At 48.9% G+C, this 21,678-nt stretch overlaps 1 protein-coding gene across 2 annotated transcripts in view; it reads right to left on the reverse strand.

Annotated features, from left to right (window-relative positions):
- Window positions 1-21,678, reverse strand: part of TPRG1 (tumor protein p63 regulated 1) — a 700,518-nt gene that overhangs the window by 370,789 nt on the left and 308,051 nt on the right. For both annotated transcript variants that reach the window (XM_069617466.1, XM_069617465.1), the window contains one exon: window positions 4,500-4,591. In XM_069617466.1, the coding sequence (XP_069473567.1) occupies window positions 4,500-4,591 (92 nt within the window). The remainder of the gene's footprint in view (window positions 1-4,499; window positions 4,592-21,678) is intronic.

Here is a 21,678-nt window from a genome sequence, read left to right on the forward strand (position 1 = left end):
CAAGTTTTAATTGGAAATGGCTATGTCACCAATGTTTTTAGCAGGTTTTAAGTGGTAATGGAATGGAATTAATGCAACCAAAAGAAATGGCAGGTAATAAAATGTATAGTGTAGTTTGCAGTAACTAACCCACAGTTACATATCAACAAAGACTCTGCAGGCATAACATTTTGAATTTTTATTGTGGCGCACCTAATTTTCGGATTATCAAAATTTGTTATGCTGAATTCGTCTTGTTGTTTTTGTGTGGATATTGTGAGTGCCATAGAACTACTGCATTTCTTTGATATGTTCACTTTGACAATGTTTTTATTAACCTAACAATTTTTCCACAGGTATATGTCAAAACTGAACTTTGCCAGCATGATTCTTGGGACTCGCTATGGTGGTGTAACTTAAAACGTTTTATATTCCCAAATTTTTCAAGCTGAATTTGTTCATTAGTTTATTTAACAAACTGTGTAGGTTATTAATAAGTCAGCTGTGTGATTGTGGTTGTGTGAACGTCTGTTTGCCAGTATGAGAGCATGGTTTGCTCATTGTCTAGTAATAGGTTAGTTCCTTGACCTTTAAGCATGCCTATGTTTAATATGCTTAGTTGTGGCGAGCATTCTCTTGTTCAGGTAGTGAACTTACATAGGTTCAAATGTTAATGTGCTCAGTGGTGAGCATTGGTGTTTCAAGGTTATTAGCTAGGTTACAGACCTGGTTTTATGTTGGCACATTTTTGTGTCAATGTGTTCGTTAGTTAATGATTGATCATTTGGTTGGGTATCAACATTGGTGCTATTTGTCACTGTTAATGTGGTTGGTGCTCAGCAGGATGTTATGTGGAGGCAATTTGTGTCTCTAAATGATATGCATTAGGCAGATAGAGGATATTAACCCTGTAGTTTCTTTCAGGAAGCTTTTGGTGTTGGAGAATGTTGTAACAGGGTTAATGATATGATGTAGGTGGTCAGGTTTGTTTATTAGATAGTGGGCTGGTTCCCTGTAGCTGAGTTCCATAAATGTCCATTATGGTTCTGGTGAGTGTCTTGTAGTGGATTAGCTATTTTTAGCTATATCATGGAATTGGAAGGGAATAGCATATGACTATTAGTGGTTTGCTGGATGGGATATCGAAGGATAGTTTTTTTTAGATATATTGTCCATTTATGACTTTTCCTTCTGTTTCCTTCCTTCATTGTATTGTCATGTAAGGGGGAGATGTGTTATGTCTTACCTATCCTGGTTCATTAGCTGTTTCCTAAGTATATGTGAGCCTGTGCCTGGAATGCTTGTATTATAGTGTTCCATCTAGAATGTTTTGGTGTGAGTGCCAAAGTTCTCCCTGTTCAGTTGGAACATGAGCTGAACAGAGGGGGACCGGTGGATGCTTCCCTCCCTTATGTACTTATCCTGCCTGTAACCTATTACCTGTGACTTATGTACCACAAACCCACTAAAGTCTCTTAACCCAACCTGGTCTCCTGGCTCATCGTTGCAACCCCTCAACTTGCGTTGCAACAATTGGCTAACGCGTCCCAGCACTTCCCAACACCGGGCCCCAGGAGCTCATCTGGATGGTAAGTTGCGCATGTGGGGCTCCAGGTAAAATCCTGCTGGAAAAGAAGCTTTGGAGCCCCAACAGTTGTGCAGATCCTCCTGTGCACTCCTTCTAATATTCAGGATGGGGGTGCAGGCCGAACCTTAACCTTCAGACCTCCCACAGACGGTCTGCGCCAGCACCCCTCGTGAACTGAAACTATGCATTCCCAACCTTAGCGACCCCCTTCTTAAACCCCACCAAGCTCATCTGACACTTAGTGGTCAACCACTTCTTCCTAAAAAACCAAATGCTTGTCAGGGTTTGCTCTCTGCTTCTCAACACGAGGCACTTCTTCTAGCCCACCCCATCTATAGACTTGCGCCCCCCACTTGCCACCGCCACTTTGTGGCCTAGGCCTGTGAACCCGAAAACCATCTCCTAGCTCTGCTCCCATTCCCGAAAACTCCAGGAGTGGACCTGTTCTGATGAATTCTTACCTGGAACGAGGCGGGCGGAAAGAAGCTAGTCCTTCTTCCTCGATTGTGCCTCCTGGAGGCAGTTGAGTGCGTGATATGTCACTTATAAATAGTGTGATATGACAGCCCAGAAGACCCCGGTTCATCTTCTCTTCTATAGACCTTCTATGGAACTCAATATTAACTGGAGGCATGTTCACTCGCTCTTTCTAGGTCCCTAATCCTGACTCTGAGTCATCACAGAGTGAGGGGGAAGTGTCAGAGTTATGGGTGAGGTCTACTTGCAAGCCATTCACCAGTGCATTGAGTGCAGTCCTCACCAGCAGGGTTGGATATCCTATTGGGATGTCGGGGCCCCTTTAAGACCAATAGGCATTAGACAGATGCTGGCACACATCTGCTGGCCTTCGGTGCCACCTGCCCATCTTCCTCATCCTGGACCCAGCACCAACAGCTGACCCCTACAATGTGACCCTTACCTTAGTATTAAGCCGGACTTGCTTAAACCACCATTTGACATTTAAAACATGAATACCAGTTTTAGATTTTCTTGTAAACATATAATGAACAACCATCACACATCAGGCCCTGGCTTGGCTGACCCTCCTTCCTCCTGGGCCAACCCTCCCAGGTCCAACTTGGGTCCTTTCTCTCGACCACCTCTCTCTCCACATGTGGTGTCCCCCAGGGCTCTATCCTCTTCAATGTCTGTCTGGCCCCTTTTCCCCACCTGATCTCCACCTTCTCCTCTAACCTTCAGTGCTATGCGGATGACTCTCAGCTCTAGTTCAGACTTCCCTCAGCCTCCTATCTTCCCTCACTCATTCCTGACCGTCTTTCTGTGATTCAGGATTGGTGCACCTCCAGCGATCTTTGCCTTAATGCCAATAAGGCAGAGATCCTTCTCATTGGTACCCCTGTGCCCGCTTTCCCTCTCTCACTCTGGCCGCCCTCCTTGGGTCCTCTACCCTCCCCTTCCTGTGAGGCAAAAAACCTTAGCGTCACCTTCAATTCCACTCTCTCCTTCTCTCCTCACACCATGGATCTTGCCAAAAAGGTCTACTTCCAGCTTCACCTCTTCAAAGGGACTCTTCCCTCCCTCACTTTCTCCCAGAAGCACTGGTTCTCTCTAGGCTGGACTACTGCAAAAGCCTCTTTCTCAATCTGCCTTCCTCTACTCTCCACAACTAATCCAGAACAGGACTGCAAGACTTATCCCTGGCCTCAAGCCCAGGGATCGTATCTCTCCAGCCCTGAAATCTCTCCACTGATTCCCGGTGTCTGCAAGGATCAAGTTCAAGACCCTCTGGACCGTCCACAAGGCTTTCTGGGGACAGGGCCTGCACTACCTCCAACTCTCTTTTCAGAAATACCTTCCCTCTAGAGCTTTTTGCTCTGCTACCTCCAACTCTCTAAGGGTTAGACGCTTCTCCAGGCAGAGAGCGGGGGGTACAGCTCTCTCCTCAGCAGGTGCCTCCCTCTGGAACGGCCTCCCTGCCCCTCTCAGACTTGAGCCGGACCACCTGAAGTTCCGGAAGCAGCTGATGACCCTCCATTTCTCCTATGCCGGCTCTCTCTTGCTTTCTTGATAACTAACCTGTCTGCTGCACCGACTGGCTGCTTGGCTACCCTCAGAGTCTCACTGGATACCAGGCTCCTCCATGATCAGTCTCCCCTGCACTGCCTTCGGGCCTCCGTGCACTTAGGGGATGTAACTGTAAACCTACAGTCCCCTGCCTCCTTGCACTTAGGGGCTGTAACTGGAACCCTACAGTCCCTTGCCTCCTTGCACTTAGGGGCTGTAACTGTAACCCTACTGTCCCCTGATTCCTTGCACTTAGGGGCTGTAACTGGAACCCTACAGTCCCCTGCCTCCTTGCACTTAGGGGCTGTAACTGTAACCCTACCGTCCCCTGCCTCCTTGCACTTAGGGGCTGTAACTGGAACCCTACAGTCCTTTGCCTCCTTGCACTTAGGGGCTGTAACTGTAACCCTACTGTCCCCTGCCTCCTTGCACTTAGGGGCTGTAACTGGAACCCTACAGTCCCCTGCCTCCTTGCACTTAGGGGCTGTAACTGGAACCCTACAGTCCCCTGCCTCCTTGCACTTAGGGGCTGTAACTGGAACCCTACAGTCCCCTGCCTCCTTGCACTTACCCAGAGCCGTGCTGCCCTGGATGCACTTACCCAGAGCCATGTTGCCCGGATCTCACTTCCCTGTACCCTCTACCGTGCACTTTCTCCCTCTCCCGTCCCCCTACACTTCTCGTTGTCGCACTCGCATGATCAGAATGACACATGGCCTAGTAGGATCCCTTGTCTTGTGGCGCCTAGAAACACTCGTGTACAGGAACGTTATACAGGGCATATCATCTCAATCAAACATTCATCCTCGGTACAGAGCGCAACATATCAGAGATTGCATAGCATTGCCCCCAGACCACCAAATGCAGGCAAAGATTTTCAAAACTTGGCGTTAACTCCTGTACTCACTCCGCCAGAAGCCAGAAGCTCAGCACGGTCTCGCCCTCCTTGGCCGTCACATGGATTTTCAAGTCTTCGATGGCCTGCTCCAACGCCCCGGGCTGCAGGGAACAAGAAGATCCGGGTTAAGGGGCATGTCTATGAATGCAGAGGTCTGAGTCCTGCAATACTAGCCAAGCCTGTCGCACAAGTGGACCGGTTGCACCTGCACAGCTTGTAAACACTGCCTGAGGTTATTTTGGGCCTAGCATCCCATGCAAGTGTTCTGCAACTTTAACACAAACATTTGCATTTAGGACTCAGATATTCCAATGAAAAGAATTTATGAATACCATGAAAAGTCTGGGCCATTGACGGGCTCAATCACCCACATTTACAAGCAATGGCCCCTAAACTCCGCCTTATAGGATGGAAGCAGTAATGCATTCTACCAATAGCTGGATTTTTCAACGGCCGTCTAAAAAACAGCTGTGAGAATTTAGCGCCCGATTCATGGAATATTTGCCCGGTTGAAAGTAAATTTTGCGCTGCTAAAAAGTGACTTTGCACTGCCTACAAAAACCCTAATTCTTGGAACTGTGCAAAGTGTATTTTCGCCGTGCAAAGTCATTTTGTACTGCAAAAAATGACTATGCGCTGCCTTTGCCCGGACTTTTTCACTGCAAAAATACACTTTGCACGGTTCCATAATCCGGGTGTGTGTCGGTAGTGCAAATTCACTTTGAAGCGTGCAAATCATTCCATAAATCGGGCCCAATATCTCTCGAGTCAAGGCAACTGCAAAGAAAATGTTCACCATTTTTGAGAAAAAGGAGCAACCCCGTCCCCCCTTTCACGCAACACCCATTTTCGCTGCGTTTAAATCTCCTGTTCTTTTTCATTTCTTTCGGACCGGACCTAACCACAACCCTGCACACATGAGTAGTAACCAGTGTACAATAGAACTACAACAAGCTGCACACTACATCTGAGTGCCACGTGATCTCTTATTAACATTACACTCAACACTAGTACATAAACAGGAAGAACGCGAAGAAAGGCGCAGCTGCAGTGAGCCTATGCAGGGGTGGGCGAGGGCGGGGGAGGGGGTCAGCCGAGGAGCTCAATACATAAAGTGGTGCATAAGTTCCCTGTGCTTCATCTTCTGCAGAAGTTCCCTGTGCAGGCTGTGCTTCATCTTCTGCAGAAGTTCCCGGTGCTTTATCTTCTGCAGACGTTCCCTGTGCTTCATCTTCTGCAGAAGTTCCCTGTGCAGGATGTGCTTCATCTTCTGCAGAAATTCCCTGTGCAGGCTGCGCTTCATCTTCTGCAGAAGTTCCTGGTGCGTCATCTTCTGCAGAAGTTCCTGTGCAGGCTGTGCTTCATCTTCTGCAGAAGTTCCCGGTGCTTCATCTTCTGCAGAAGTTCCCGGTGCTTCATCTTCTGCAGAAGTTCCCGGTGCTTCATCTTCTGCAGAAGTTCCCTGTGCAGGATGTGCTTCATCTCCTGCAGAAGTTCCCTGTCCTTCATCTTCTGCAGAAATTCCCTGTGCAGGATGTGCTTCATCTTCTGCAGAAGTTCCCTGTGCTTCATCTTCTGCAGAAGTTCCCTGTGCAGGCTGTGCTTCATCTTCTGCAGAAGTTCCCTGTGCTTCATCTTCTGCATACAATCCCTGTGCTTCATCTTCTACAGAAGTTCCCTGTGCTTCATCTTCTGCAGAAGTTCCCTGTGCAGGCTGTGCTTCATCTCCTGCAGAAGTTCCCTGTGCTTCATCTTCTGCATACAATCCCTGTGCTTCATCTTCTACAGAAGTTCCCTGTGTTTCATCTCCTGCAGAAGTTCCCTGCGCTTCATCATCCACTCGGTCAGACCGAAACATTTGGTGCATGTGAAACCAATGCCAGGTCGACTCCCGTGATTATCTTGGAGGTATCAGACATGTTGACTCTACGAGGGACCGCTTGACGCAATCCAGGAGTCCACAAGTTTACCTTTCCGGACCCCACGGGCAGTTCCAGTGGTGAAGAGCATGAGCATGTCTAACCGGCCACAGTCCTGCACAAACAGCATTTCCAGGAAGACCTCCATTTGCTGGAATCCCCCGGAATCGAGGACACAGCCATCAGCACCCCTTCTTCTCAATTCAATCTGAAGAATCTGAAATCGTTCTGCATTTTCTCACTAAACACTGCATTTAAGCAGAGTTGTCAGCACTGAGGGGTAGTTTAATTTTTAGGCTCTACTTTAATGGGGAAATGACTTAAAATAGTCTTGTTTTCTACCTAGGTTGGGATTTTCATTTGAATCAGTAGAATAGGCTGCCTGCTTACTTTCCTGGACTAGCCCCCACCCCCCCCCCCCCATGCAGAGGCCATTTTATAAACCTCAATGTCATGGGGACTTGAAGTATATTTTTCTTGATAATTTGAAGACTGTAAGGATATCACCAAAGTTCTCTGCTTAGTATCGCGTCCCTAGAGGATAGCTCAACGGCAACGTGTTCGCCTTGGAAAAAAGACGACACGAAGCAACACAGGTTCGATTCCCGGGTCCGCGCTTAGAAACCTCTGGGTATTTAAGCGCGTTATAAATACGCAACTAAGACAAAAAAAAAAACAATTACGGATCTAAAAAAATAAAAAACTATTCCTGTAACACCGTGGGCCACGGGAGCGCTTTAAAAATACAAATAAATAAATAAACATAAAGGTGGCACAAAGACATGAACTGGCTTTGCCACCCCTTAAGGGGCAAGTGCCCAATTTCACTGTATGCCAGTCCAGCCAAGGTCAGCTCAATGCCCTATAAGTTTAAAAAGCTGCTTTTGTGGAGTTTGACGGAAAGCCTCCCAAGCGCCTGCAGGCTGGAGCTGGAGCCCTGTATGTTGTTATTTTTCATGAGTCTTATTTTTTTGAGGCAGACGTCTGTGAGATGTGGCACCCAGCCTCCCCCGCGTGCCATTACAGAAACCTCAAACTGACAACTTGTTAAGCACTTTTATCAATTTTAGGCTTTAATTCCCTAGCATCACGACGAAGTCACACAATTTGAACGCTGGCATATGCAGAAATGTAGCATCCATGCCTGGTGTGGGCAGCCTAGCTGCCAGTGCCAGACGCTGAGCGGCAGAGAAGACGCGGGCTTGAAGCGGCTAGCCCTCTCATTTCCCAGATACATAGAGACCCCTGGAGAAGTTTAAAGCGATGGACTCTCGGGGCCAACGCACTAGCTCAGAAGTGCCCTCGATGTCATGTCATATCCCCGTATACTGGCCGTTCAAACGCTGGTGAAATGCATTGGGCTGGCAGCTCTGCCATCTAAGGTCAGATTACGGGCCACTTTACAAGTGTGTGGTAAAAAATGGCAGTAAGTTACCACTGCATTACCGCACCGCCACACTACAGGTGAGCAAAAAGCTGGAGGGAAATCTGTCACCTTAGTGCCAAAATAAAAATAAATAAATAAATAAATATCGGCAAAATCGTCAGAATTACCGCCCGCAATAATTCCATCGAAATCCCCATGGAGTCCGAAGGACTACAAAAAAAGGGGCCTTGCCCTGCCTACCGCCACTTGCAATTCCACAGGATCAAGTGGCAGTACGGTAAATACATTTGGCGGTATTCTGCTAGAAGGCCACCAAAATCGTAATGAGGCCATATGTTCTGCAGCTTTCATACTGTGCCAATCGCCGCCATTGGCTCGTGGTGCGTAATTCAATGCAGAGAGCAAAGCGCCTGACAAGCCGCAGGAATGCGCTCAACCCTGTGCGCCAGGCGGTCTGAGAATGTACCAACTCAACTCCTCTGGGGGGGAGGAGGGTGAGCACGACGCAGCTCACCCTCAATTTACGACTCACCCTTCAAAACATGAACATGGCAGAAACCAGGGAAACACGAAGCAGGGAAACAAGCGCTTCAGGAGAGCAAGTCCCAACATTTCAACCCTAACAACGCGGAACTCATTGCAAGTTAAAATGTTTCCACGTTTGGTTTGGGTTCCAGAAAATAAATAAAAAGAGGCGGTCAATAGTTTGGGAAGGAAACAGTTAGAACTCTCCCGGCTTCGGCTTTTTAAGTCAGAGGTAAATGGGGGACACGGTTGGAAAATGTATTGGTAAAGTCCTAATTTAGCGGTAAGCAGTGTTGGAACTGGGTAGCAATTTGCTGGATTCGGAATCTGTCCAAAAATATCTCAACGGATACCGTGAAAACAAACAGCTGCGCCACTGCTGAGCCACTGCAATGCACTGCTGAGCCACACCAAGGCACTCCTGAGACACTGCAATGCACTGCTGAGAGACTGCTGAGACACTGCAACGTACTGGCCAGACACTGCAATGCAGAGACACTGCAATGCACTGCTGAGCCACAGCAAGGCACTGCTGAGCCACACCAAGGCACTCCTGAGACACTGCAATGCACTGCTGAGAGACTGCTGAGACACTGCAACGTACTGCCCAGACACTGCAAGGCACTGCTGAGACACTGCAATGCAGTGCGCCCGCAATGATCAGCTATTCCAAGCTCAGAAGAGCTCTGTTCGGTCTGGTCTGCTCTTATTTTTTGGTTTACTTTGCTTTCAAATTAAGGGCATAAAAGTGAAGTGAACGTTAAATTGCTGCAGCCACGGCAGTGGCGAATGAGTAGGAGTGGCTATTGTGCCTCCACCCCTCATTGGCACGCCCTCACCTCCAGCCCATCCCCCATCATTTGATCCCAGAGTATTTCCCCCCTCATTTCCAGCAGTGGCTGTAAGGAGTAGGAGGGACATACTCTGGGAGACAGCCAAGGAAAGTCACTCACTTGCAAGAGCCAGTGGGGGTATTTTGGTGGTGCAGCGAGATGCGTCTCCTCTTCTTCTAGAGGGCCACCTCTCTTTCCATGTCAGCGGACAGCCCCCAAACCTGAGGGTTGGCTAGCTATGCCCATTTCCACATTTGCTTTCTGGCATCACAGGGGTGTAAAACGTATGATGTTGACATGTACCAAATTCAGATTGACTGGAGAGTGCACCTGCGGCTATAATGTATTTTCAGCCACACACATACTCGAGGCCAAGGACCCCCCTCTCTCGCCCCCAGAGATTTCTGCACATGGAGAGTTGCCCGGTGAAGTGCTTCTAGTAAAGCCAACAGCAACCGCACTGCTCTGGAAAGACCACCCGAAGCTGGTCCACCCGGCCCTCAGATCCCAGGAGCTCAGGTTTGCCACATTTTTCTTTGGTGATGAGTGAAGACATCGTGATGGATTAATCCAAGCCACACATATCTGGGGTATCAGCGTGCCTCATCCCACTCTCAGTGGGACTGCCCTACCTTGGAGTATCCCGCATAGACCTCTGGAATAATCCAAAACAGCCCACTCTGTCCGAGATCCGGCATCAGATGTCTCCCTGGATCTCGGACCCAGCCTGCCCCCGACAAGGCTTTACTGAGCCCCCAGCTTCGCCAGGGAAGCTGGGGGCTCGGTGATCTAATCTGCTCTGTGCTCCTTTGACCAGCCGTCATTCACATGTTTACAAATCTTATTTGCCTAGCCTGTTTTCTTTCTTCTGGCCTGAAAGGGACGCTGTTGTGACCTCAGCATGACACCACGAGGTGCATGCTGAGTCACATATGAATGGTCACGTGTGAGTGACTTATTCATAAAAGGTAACCCAGGCTCTGTGTCTATCATTGCAGCCGGGCTGTATCGGCTGAGTCATGGCCCAGTTAGGCTGCCCTACATCGCAAGGCACCTTCACTACAGTGGGGATGGCACCCCTGGTCCCATGACATTTGGCGACGAATACCGGGCCCCTGCGTGCAGCCGGTCACCATAAAGAACCAAAAAAGGAAGGTGATTCGGTGGAGGCAGCTGGGCAGCGTCCAGCGTGGCATGGGAGCCGCTATCCAAACACAGTGCTTGGTCCTCGCACCACCGAGCAGCTCCACCAACATCCGCTCTCACATGGGGAGGGTGCGAGTAGGAGGTGCGTAGCCCCAGCAGCAAAAAAAAAAAGAAATATGTTTCGGCCGCCTGGGAGAGGGAATGCGGTGCGCTTGCCACCTTATGCAATAATGAACTCCTGCCTGAAGGAGAGGGCAGCCTGGCTGGGGCCTGCAGCTCCATCGTACTGAATGCTCCTGCCTGGGCGAGAGCAGGCAGCCCATCCTGCCGCACAGACTCTGAAGACTCCTGCCTGAGGAAGGAGCAGCTAGTGCTGCTCCAGCAAAAGGACACACTCCTGCCTCGGGGACGACAGAGGCCTGTGCTGCAACGGTATGTCTGGGAAATCCTGCCTGGGAGGAGAAGAGCAGCCAATGCTGCTCCAGCAATGCGACGGCTCTTGGATATTGGAGAACAGACGGCCACACTGTGACATTGCTACAGGCCCCTGCCTGGCTAACAAGCCAGAGGAGCACCCTGGCCCACTGGACACTGGAAGCAGGCGCTCCGAGAGGGAGCGTTCACTGCCTCAAACAAGGTGCTCCCATCAGGGGGAGAAGTGTGCGGCCTAATGCAACTCTGGCCTGGAGGAAAGGCTGCAGAGAAGACGCCTGACTCTGCAAGACCTGGTGCCGCAGTGGCTTTCGCAGGAATCCACCACTGTAACCCTGCCTATACTTGCGGCCAATGGGCCAGCAGAAGGTCATGCATTTGGACAAGTCCCCAACACTCAATGGGAGAAGAGCGGCGTGGCAAGACCTGTCGCCGCAGTGGCTGTACCCCAGAGCACACGACAGTGAGTTAACACTCCCGCCTGGAAGGGAGCCCACAGATGGCACGACATGGACAGCTGCCCATCCTGCACCCATGCACCACAAGTCCCTGCTATAAGGCTGGCATGCGTGCGGCTCTCCCAGTGGAGAGTGCTTGTGCAGTTAGGCAGAAGGTGAGCACGAAAGCAAGCCTGAACCAAACAGGCTGCTGTTAGCACCTGCCTGGGAGAGAAGACAAGGGCAGTAACAACTGGTGCCGCCACGGCTTCCCACAAGCCACCACAGTGACTCTGCCGATCCTTGCAGCGCACGAGCCAGGAGTGGGGCACTCAGCGGGGCATGTCGCAGCCACCACTTGTGGAGTATTTTTATCCACACCAATGCGCCACACTGCACCCCTTTGCCATTGGGGAAAGAAAACTGCCAAAAATGGAGGCAATAACCCCTGTGCGCACTAAATCTGCAAAATTGCACAGAGTTCATAAACCGTCAAAAGAGCTGCACACCCTGCCATACACACAGGCAAAGTTGGTGTATAAACAGGATTCACTGCTGTCATCTGTCACCTGAAACAAGGCCACAGAAGGGCCTAATCTGAAAAGGCTGTTAAAACGTCAGTCATTTCCCCATAGAATTATGGAAAGGAAAGTGTGCTGAAACCATGGATTCTGAAGGCAGTCAGAGGAATCCAGGCATCACTGCCTGACAGCTGCCTAAGGAAATTGGCTGTCAAACTCAGTTTAATTGTATTTTCTTTTTCCTGAGAAATTGCAAAATCCACTATTTCAAGCATGTTTGTGAAGGGCTAATTCTTTTAAAATGTTTAAATCCTTTATAAACTGTGCTTACATTTTATTTTTTAAATGAAAAGACTTTCATTTCAAGGATCCCAGCCTGTGGCCAATCCGTTATGTAATTCTGATCTGACAGCCTGGCCTGGAAGAACTGACATCTCTGCTGGACACTTCCTTGAGGACAGGAAGGCTAATGGCTGTTAATGGTTCCCGCATAATGCCAACAAGCCACTCAATGGGGCCGCATTAGACATTCATCTGCTGGCTGACCAAAGAACAAAGGACAGGTTGAGCATTGACCTCTGCTAGGAGGGGCTGGATGTGGAGGATGCTTCTCAGTGAACTTCAAAGGACTGGACAGCTGCTGCCTGAAAAGGGGAGGTTACACAGGAAGACTTTGGTGTGAAATCCTTATTTTTTATTATAGTTTAAAACTCTTTAACTGAGCTACCTAAAGAGGGATACATCTGAAACTTGGTAGACATTAAACCAATATCAGCCTCGTGATTTGAAGACATAGAGGAAACTCATACCATTTAAGGGACCAAAGTTATGAAAAATGTCTGATTGTGGCAAAACTATTAATGTTGTAAACTTACAATTGTATGTACACGATCCACTGATAAGCGCCCAGAGATGTATCAAATTAGAAATGATTAATCCAAAGTGTAATGGGTAAAATTGATAAAAATCCACAGAATGACCAATACACCTCTCACAAAGATGGGAAGTGAATGTAAATGTCGACAATAAAATATAAAGTATATGTGTCCAATTTTATGAGGGTACATAATGGTAGCAATGCACATTTGTGCAAAAGTATGTTTTGGGTAAAAAATCCAGGTGGGAGTTCCTAAATCCTGTCATAAGATGACAGCTCTGCTCACCCGGCAGCAGCAGTATGGCAATCAAACTTGGCACACCCGGAGGAAGGTGAAGCTGGACAGCCACCCGAGGTCGTTGCGACCGTTCCTTCATTGGCAATTGCCGTGGCGTTGTTCAACGGTGTGCCGTGGCCGCCTGCTCAGCCCGGTTCTGCATCACGTGATCAGGAAGAGGCAATCACCTGATATTATCACGGAACACGTGACGCGGAAGCATCTGGAAAAACGTGCCACATGACGTTTGTCAGCTAACTCATCGGTGCAGTTAAAAACAGCAAGTACGCGCTGACACAGTGCTTCACAGCTGCTTCGTTTCAAGTACTGTTTGGCGTTTCCCGCATCTTCTATTCACGGCTCTTGACTACGGAAAGTTAACGGATTCCTGTACTTCTTCCTTGGATCACGGACTACCTCGTGTTTATTTTTGGACTACCGACTTCTGGCATTGCTAACTGGTTTTGATCTGGACTTCCCCTGGATTTGTTATCATCCTCTGGTTTCTGATCTCGGATCGTTCTTTGGACTGCTCACAGATTACCCCACTTTGAAACCTGATCATTGACCCTCACTGCCTTTAAATGTACATAGTGTGTTCCATCTGGAGTGCTACACAGGGCTTCTTACGCCTCTTGCTGCTGCCGGATACCCACAAGCTCCTGCCCATTTGTCCCTACTCAGGGTATGGTTAACACCCACTCCTCTCCCGCCTAGGTAAGCCTTGTTGTGGTTCACATCCTATGTTCTGAGTATCAACTGCATTGCCATTGTCTTATATTTAACTCTTGCTTGCCTTACAGCGGTCAGGGGAGTTTCCGGCGTTCCTGGTTCCTGTTTCTTGGCACTCAACACCTGTGGCCTCAAGGATCGCACAGGTAGCTGTATTACTATCTCTTCGTGTGGTACTTGGGGGCGGAGGTTCTCATAATCTGCACAACCATCAAGACAGAACATTAACTGAGTAAACTAAAGAGGGATAAATCTGAAACTTGGTAGACATTAAACCAATTTCAGCCTTGTGATTTGAAGACATTGAGGAAACTCATACCATTTAAGGACCAAAGTTATGAAAAATGTCTGATTGTGGCAAAACTTTTAATGCTGTAAACTTACAATTGAATGTACACGATCCACTGATAAGCGCCCAGAGATGTATCAAATTAGAAATGATTAATCCAAAGTGTTATGGGTATAATTGATAAAAATCCATAGAATGACCAATACAGATCTCACAAAGATGGGAAGGGAATGTAAATGTAGACAATCGAATATAAAGTATATGTGTCCAATTATAAGAGGGTACATAATGGTAGAAATGTACAGTTGTGCAAAAGTATGTTTTGGGTAAAAAAATCCAGGTGGGAGTTCCTGAATCCTGTCATAAGATGGCAGCTCTGTTCAGTCTACCAACCAAAACAAGGCACATGCTCACAACCATGGCGGTGTGTTTTGAAGTTTTGACCAGGCCATAAACTTTGTAATGATAAATATAGGAGTTTCACTACACATAAAGACTGTTTCCAGAACACTGCTTCTAGACACACTGCTTCCAGAACCTATCCAGATGTCCGCTCAGCACCTCATTGCAGAAATCCTCGTCTTGTAGCTGACTCCAGAATTCTTTGAAAGATCCAGATTTCTTTGCAGAATCCAGACTCTAGCATTGTAAAATTATTGCTAGCCTGACCCAATTGCAAACATCCCAAACTTGAAGGGATTTAATTCTGATTCAGTTGGGCTTGCTACCATTAAGGCTTGCCCGCTGAAAACTTGCATCCTGCTATCTACCGTGTCCAGTAACCAGAAGGGGCCCATCCAAATACAGTCTAAGGTGCCGTCCAAATTGACCAGAACTGCCTTGCTGATCCAATGCCGCTAGAGGTGCCCTGCTGCCGGTAGACCAGATCCAATTCATGGACCAGAGCTGACGGTCCAATTTAATAACTTCTTCTGTAAGTATTAACAGGAAGAACAGTGACGCATAGTATAACTGTATTGTATTATTCCTATCTCAACCCATCCCATCTTTAATTCAGAACTCTAGTATTTTTAGAATCCTTCTTGCACCGATTGCCTCACCTGTGTTCCAAAACCATAACTCCTAGTGATTTTGAATAACTAAAGTAAATCCCAGGAAGAAGTAGAGTACAACGGGACGGGTTACGCTGATCAAGTGACTGTAAGATCCATATGTGGCATTCTCTTTTTCATAGTCATAATATAGTGTAATCAAACCCATCTGTCATTTTCAAAAGCGCATTTCTGTTTTCATTTTCGTGCCTATTTTGCAAAAAAGCCTCACACTAAAACCTCTATAATCTCTTCAGTTTTAAAGATAGAAACGAAATTGCAACTCTCACTGATACCTAACATCCTTAGCTACACCCACTCCTAAAAACATTGCAGAACAGTGTATTTGACTAGTATTTCTTCAATATCACATAGTAAAAGTTTGCCGCGAATTTGAAAAATTCACAAGTTCACACGTGTCATTTCCCCATTTTAAAGAGCTTTTTCCACCCCATCCTGATCTGAAGTGTGTATTGTTGTTTATATTATAGCTCATGTATGTTAGGACCTGATTAGTGTTGCTTTCTTTACAACTTGTCTCCATTTAAGTATTTTTGCACCCTTTTGCAGTATTTACAAAGCCATTTCACTTGTCAATTTCAAAGTGTCATTTGCCAAAACAAGGTTTTCACTTTTACTCCTGAGTACCTGCTGATTACTCATATTGGTGTGGGATTGCTCATTTGTATTTAAACAAAACTTTGCAGGGGGCACATTAACCTAAATGCTATCTGCGCACAACACAAAACTGTTCTTTTTCCTGCATCATTATAAGTGAATTCAATTGCTTTGCTTATTTTTGAATTGTATGGTCACCCTGTGGGTGATTGCTGCACCACATATCTATATATATTACACTTATGTGTGATTTGAATATTAAATAAATAAATAAATATTTACCTTTACAAACTAGCCTGATTCCTGGTTTAGTGTGACCTGGGGGTTATTTTGAGGAGGGTGTGATATAAGTGGTATATCATTCAGAATATTGAACTTATAGACAAAAATAAAATAAGGGTTTCATTTGCGCACTAAATGCTAGGCGAGACTTGGGTGTGTGCCTGATTGAAATCCCTTACACACCAACACCGGAGAGTGGGGTGGCAAGCTCTGCCACCACAGTCTCCGTATACCTGAGGTGAGCCAGAAAGCCCTCTTGCCTGGGGAAGGCCACAAGTAGACAACAGCCTCAGCCAAGCCGCGGCTCTCCCCAAAGAGAGTGCTTGTGCGGCCAGGCAAAAGGCAAGCCAGGAAGAACTCCTGACTGGATTAGCCACCGCCATGGCAACAGAAGTACGCGCTGACTGAAGCAGAAGAAACCTCAACAGGAAGGGACTGAAAACTCCTGCCTGACGAGGGACCCTGGGAATGGCTCTGACCGCTGCCGATCAGCGGTTCCTAACATAGTGAGTGAAGCTAGGAGAGCGTCCTCCCCTTACCCCTATCCACATGGGGGGAAAGAGAGGCCAGAGAGACTCCAGACTACGGTCAGCTGCAAGGGACAAAGAACACGCAGGCCCGCTGGAGGACCAGTCTACAGCAGACGGGCCAGAGACCTGCTGGCAAGATGACAGATGATGTGGCCCCCGATGTCCCTGGGCGCGGCTTTGCCAGCTAGTGAATCGCTTTCCATCATGGTTGAGCTGACACAGGGGCACTTCCCTGTAACCATCTGCCAATGTGGCCTGGAAACCCCGTTGCGGCTTTTAAGGCCAGTGGGGCCATCCCCACTTCCATATTGGACTAAAGGTTTGTAGTAACAAATCCCCATAAGTGTGTCACACCTCAGTATATCTATGTGCCAAGTTTATACCAGACCAAAGTAACACCGCAGAAGTGATATATGTGTAAAGTAGGGCCGGTAGAACGGCTTGGCATCATTGTTGGCCAGAACCTCAAGCGGTAAAGGGAGTTAACATCAGCCATCACGAGACAATGAACTGAACTGTCCAATCCCTGGTAATGCACCCATGTAGATGGTGTGCACAGTAGCATGCCTAACTAAGAATATATATATATCTGTGTTCTAAAATGACCCACAAGGTCAGTGTGAGCGTTAGTAGTTGTTATAACACATGCCATCTTAAATGTTGATCATTTGCTTGTCTTTACCCATGGCGTGAGATGTTGTGACCTCAGCACGACACCACGAGGTGCGTGCTGAGTCACATGTGCATGGGTGCATGTGAGTGACCGTTATTAATTAAAGGGCCGAGAGGTTTCCCGCTCGGCAGTTCCTGCCCCAGTAGCCCAGGCTCTGTGTCTATCATTGCAGCCGGGCTACAGTGGGGCTGGCACCTCCGGCCCCATAACAGACACTGCGGGAATTAATCGGCCATGACTATCACTGGGGTGGGGGCCACCGTGGTTAAAAGCAGGCTCTCTACATGTTGGGCGCAAATTTGTTTTCCAAATGTGCATCTTACACTTTCACAAGAAAAAAAAAAGTCATTTCTAAACTCAAAAAAGCAGCTCAAACTTCTATTCACTAGTTTTCTTTGAAAAGTTAATTTTTTTGTTGGACTACCACACAAATATCCTGTCTTTTTTGAGGCCTTCCTTTGTGTTTTATCACAGGCATTGTTTATAAAGATGCAATATGCTTGTCAAGCGGCTTAATCACAAATACATGCTTCTGTTGTGCTGACAGCAGTTATTAGGAAATTACACTGTGGTTTCATGGGTGCCAACTTTTGATTTTCACTACAGGAGCAAAAATACCCCCACCTCCGCCCTGAATATAAGCAAGTGACCAGCCAAACCCATGCTCTGGTCAAACACATTTTAGTACTTGTTTTTTTATAAGGAATTGCAAAAAGTCATACGATTAACAACCAGTTTTTAGAATGTAACATCTCAGCAACGGTCTCTCAACCTGCTGAGCTACCCTGGTAGACGTCTACTGTAAAAGTGTGTCTATGGATCCCCTAATGTACTAAAAATCACTGCATTAACAACAGTATTTTGAGTGCACCACTGCCATGGAAGTGACTTAAAGTGGAATTGATGTATAGTGTGGAGTTTGGAAAGAAGCAGCATGAAAGCAATTTCACCATTTTAAAACCATTATTTTGAAAATGTCCTTTGAGCAGAGTTCAATTGCCAGCTTTGCCACTGAAAACAACGCCAGCCCCTCCGCCTACAGGACCAAACCTATTTCAGTCTCAAACTGACTTGTCCCCCTTCCTGTCTTCGCTGGGATTCCCCTCCAATGGAGCTGGCTGTTGAGGCCAGAAGTTCATCTAACCACGTGGCAGCCTTTGTCTTATCCGCTGTGCAGCAGTCACGTGGCAGCCTCTCTCTTCTCTGCTGTGCAGCAGTCATGTGGCAGCCTTTCTCTTCTGCGCAGCAGTCACGTGGCAGCCTCTCTCTTCTCTGGAGCAGTCACGTGGCAGCCTTTCTCTTCTGTGCAGCAGTCACTTGGCATCCTTGGTCTTCTCCGCTGTGGAACAGTCACGTGGCAGCCTATGTCTTATCTGCTGTGGAGCAGTCACGTGGCAGCCTCTGTCTTCTCTGCTGTGCAGAAGTCATGTGGCAGCCTTGGTCTTCCCCGCTGTGGAGCAGTCACGTGGCAGCCTTTGTCTTCTCTACTGTGGAGCAGTCACGTGGCAGCCTCTGTCTTCTCCGCTGTGCAGCAGTCACGTGGCAGCCTCTGTCTTCTCCACTGTGCAGCAGTCAAGTGGCAGCCTTTGTCTTCTCACTGTGGAGCAGTCACGTGCCAGCCTTTCTCTTCTGTGTAGCAGTCACATGGCAGCCTTTGTCTTCTCACTGTGGAGCAGTCACGTGCAAGCCTTTCTCTTCTGTGTAGCAGTCACATGGCAGCCTTTGTCTTCTCCGCTGTGCAGCAGTCACATGGCAGCTTTTGTCTTCTCTGCTGTGGAGCAGTCACGTGGCAGCCTTGGTCTTCTCCGCTGTACAGCAGTCACGTAGCAGCCGCTGTCTTCTCCACTGTGCAGCAGTCACGTGGCAGCCTTTGTCTTCTCTGCTGTGGAGCAGCCTTTGTCTTCTCTGCTGTGGAGCAATCACGTGGCAGCCTTTGTCTTCTCACTGTGGAGCAGTCACGTGGCAGCCTTTCTCTTCTGTGCAGCAGTCACATGGCAGCCTTTTTTTTAATCTTCTCCGCTGTGCAGCAGTCACGTGGCAGCCTTTGTCTTCTCTGCTGTGCAGCAGTCACGTTGCAGCCTTGGTCTTCTCCGCTGTGGAGCAGTCACGTCGCAGCCTATGTCTTCTCTGCTGTGGAGCAGTCACGTGGCAGCCTCTGTCTTCTTCGCTATGCAGCAGTCACGTGGCAGCCTTTGTCTTCTCTGCTGTGGAGCAGTCACATGGCAGCCTATGTCTTCTCTGCTGTGGAGCAGTCACGTGGCAGCCTATGTCTTCTCTGCTGTGGAGCAGTCACGTGGCAGCCTCTGTCTTCTCCACTGTGGAGCAGTCATGTGGCAGCCTCTGTCTTCTCCGCTGTGCAGCAGTCAAGTGGCAGCCTTGGTCTTCTCCGCTGTGGAGCAGTCACGTGGCAGCCTTTGTCTTCTCTACTGTGGAGCAGTCACGTGGCAGCCTCTGTCTTCTCCACTGTGCAGCAGTCACGTGGCAGCCTCTGTCTTCTCCACTGTGCAGCAGTCATGTGGCAGCCTTTGTCTTCTCTGCTGTGGAGCAAACACGTGGCAGCCTTTGTCTTCTCACTGTGGAGCAGTCACGTGGCAGCCTTTCTCTTCTGTGCAGCAGTCACGTGGCAGCCTCTGTCTTCTCCGCTGTGCAGCAGTCATGTGGCAGCCTCTGTCTTCTCCGCTGTGCAGTGGTCACGTGGCAGCCTTGGTCTTCTCCGCTGTGGAGCAGTCACGTGGCAGCCTCTGTCTTCTCCGCTGTGCAGCAGTCACGTGGAAGCCTGTCTTCTCCACTGTGCAGCAGTCACGTGGCAGCCTTTCTCTTCTGTGCAGCAGTCACGTGGCAGCCTTTGTCTTCTCTGCTGTGCAGAGGCACTTGGCAGCCTGTGACTTCTCCGCTGTGCAGCAGTTACATGGCTGTGATTGTCTTCTCTGCTGTGGAGCAGTCACGTGGCAGCCTTTGTCTTCTGTGCTGTGGAGCAGTCACGAGGCAGCCTTTGTCTTCTCCGCTGTGGAGCAGTCACATGGCAGCCTTTGTCTTCTCTGCTGTGCAGCTGTCACGTGGCAGCCTTGGTCTTCTCCGCTGTGGAGCAGTCACGTGGCAGCCTGTGTTTTCTCTTACTGTGGAGCAATCACGTGGCAGCCTTTGTCTTCTCTGCTGTGGAGCAGTCAGAGGGCAGCCTTTGTCTTCTCCGCTGTGGAGCAGTCACGTGGCAGCCTTTGTCTTCTCCGCTGTGGAGCAGTCACGTGGCAGCCTTTGTTTCTCTGCTGTGGAGCAGTCAGAGGGCAGCCTTTGTCTTCTCCACTGTGGAGCAGTCACGTGGCAGCCTTTATCTTCTCTGCTGTGCAGCTGTCACGTGGCAGCCTTTGTCTTCTCTGCTGTGGAGCAGTCATGTTGCAGCCTGCGTTTTCTCTCACTGTGGAGCAATCACGTGGCAGCCTTTGTCTTCTCTGCTGTGGAGCAGTGACATGGCAGCCTTTGTCTTCTCTGATGTGGAGCAGTCATGTGGCAGCCTGCGTCTTCTCTTGCTGTGGAGCAATCACGTGGCAGCCTTTGTCTTCTCCGCTGTGGAGCAGTCACATGGCAGCCTTTGTCTTCTCTGCTGTGGAGCAATCACGTGGCAGCCTTTGTCTTCTCCGCTGTGTAGCAGTCACGTGGCAGCCTTTGTCTTCCCTGCTGTGGAGCAGTCACGTGGCAGCCTTTGTCTTCTCTGCTGTGCAGCTGTCACATGGCAGCCTTGCTCTTCTCCACTGTGGAGCAGTCACGTGGCAGCCTTGTCTTCTCTGCTGTGGAGCAGTCACGTTGCAGCCTGCGTTTTCTCTTACTGTGGAGCAATCACGTGGCAGCCTTTGTCTTCTCTGCTGTGGAGCAGCCATGTTGCAGCCTGCGTTTTCTCTCACTGTGGAGCAATCACGTGGCAGCCTTTGTCTTCTCTGCTGTGGAGCAGTCACATGGCAGCCTTTGTCTTCTCTGCTGTGGAGCAGTCATGTGGCAGCCTGCGTCTTCTCTTGCTGTGGAGCAATCACGTGGCAGCCTTTGTCTTCTCCGCTGTGCAGCAGTCACATGGCAGCCTTTGTCTTCTCTGCTGTGGAGCAATCACGTGGCAGCCTTTGTCTGCTCCGCTGTGTAGCAGTCACGTGGCAGCCTTTGTCTTCTCCGCTGTGTAGCAGTCACGTGGCAACCTTTGTCTTCCCTGCTGTGGAGCAGTCAGGTGGCAGCCTTTGTCTTCTCTGCTGTGGAGCAGTCACATGGCAGCCTTTGTCTTCTCCGCTGTGGAGCAGTAACATGGCAGCCTTTGTCTTCTCCGCTGTGGAGCAGTCACGTGGCAGCCTTTGTCTTCTCTGCTGTGGAGCAGTCAGATGGCAGCCTTTGTCTTAGTAAGAGGGATTTAGAATGCATGTGTGCATTTTAGTGCAGTACAGAGGCAGGTAAGGGCGGCTAAATCCCCGCTAGCGATCAATGGAGATCTGGCTAGTGGATGGGTGCTGCGATGGGCTGTCTGGAGAGGCTAGGTCCCTGCTAGCGATCCATGGAGATCTGGCTAGTGGATGGGTGCTGCGATGGGCTGTCTGGAGAGGCTAGGTCCCTGCTAACGACCCATGGAGATCTGGCTAGTGGATAGGTGCTGCGATCGGTTGTCTGGAGAGGCTAGGTCCCTGCTA

The sequence above is a fragment of the Ambystoma mexicanum genome, chromosome 10 (assembly GCF_040938575.1).
Source record: "Ambystoma mexicanum isolate Mex_15411 chromosome 10, UKY_AmexF1_1, whole genome shotgun sequence".
Classification (NCBI taxonomy): Eukaryota; Metazoa; Chordata; class Amphibia; order Caudata; family Ambystomatidae; genus Ambystoma; species Ambystoma mexicanum.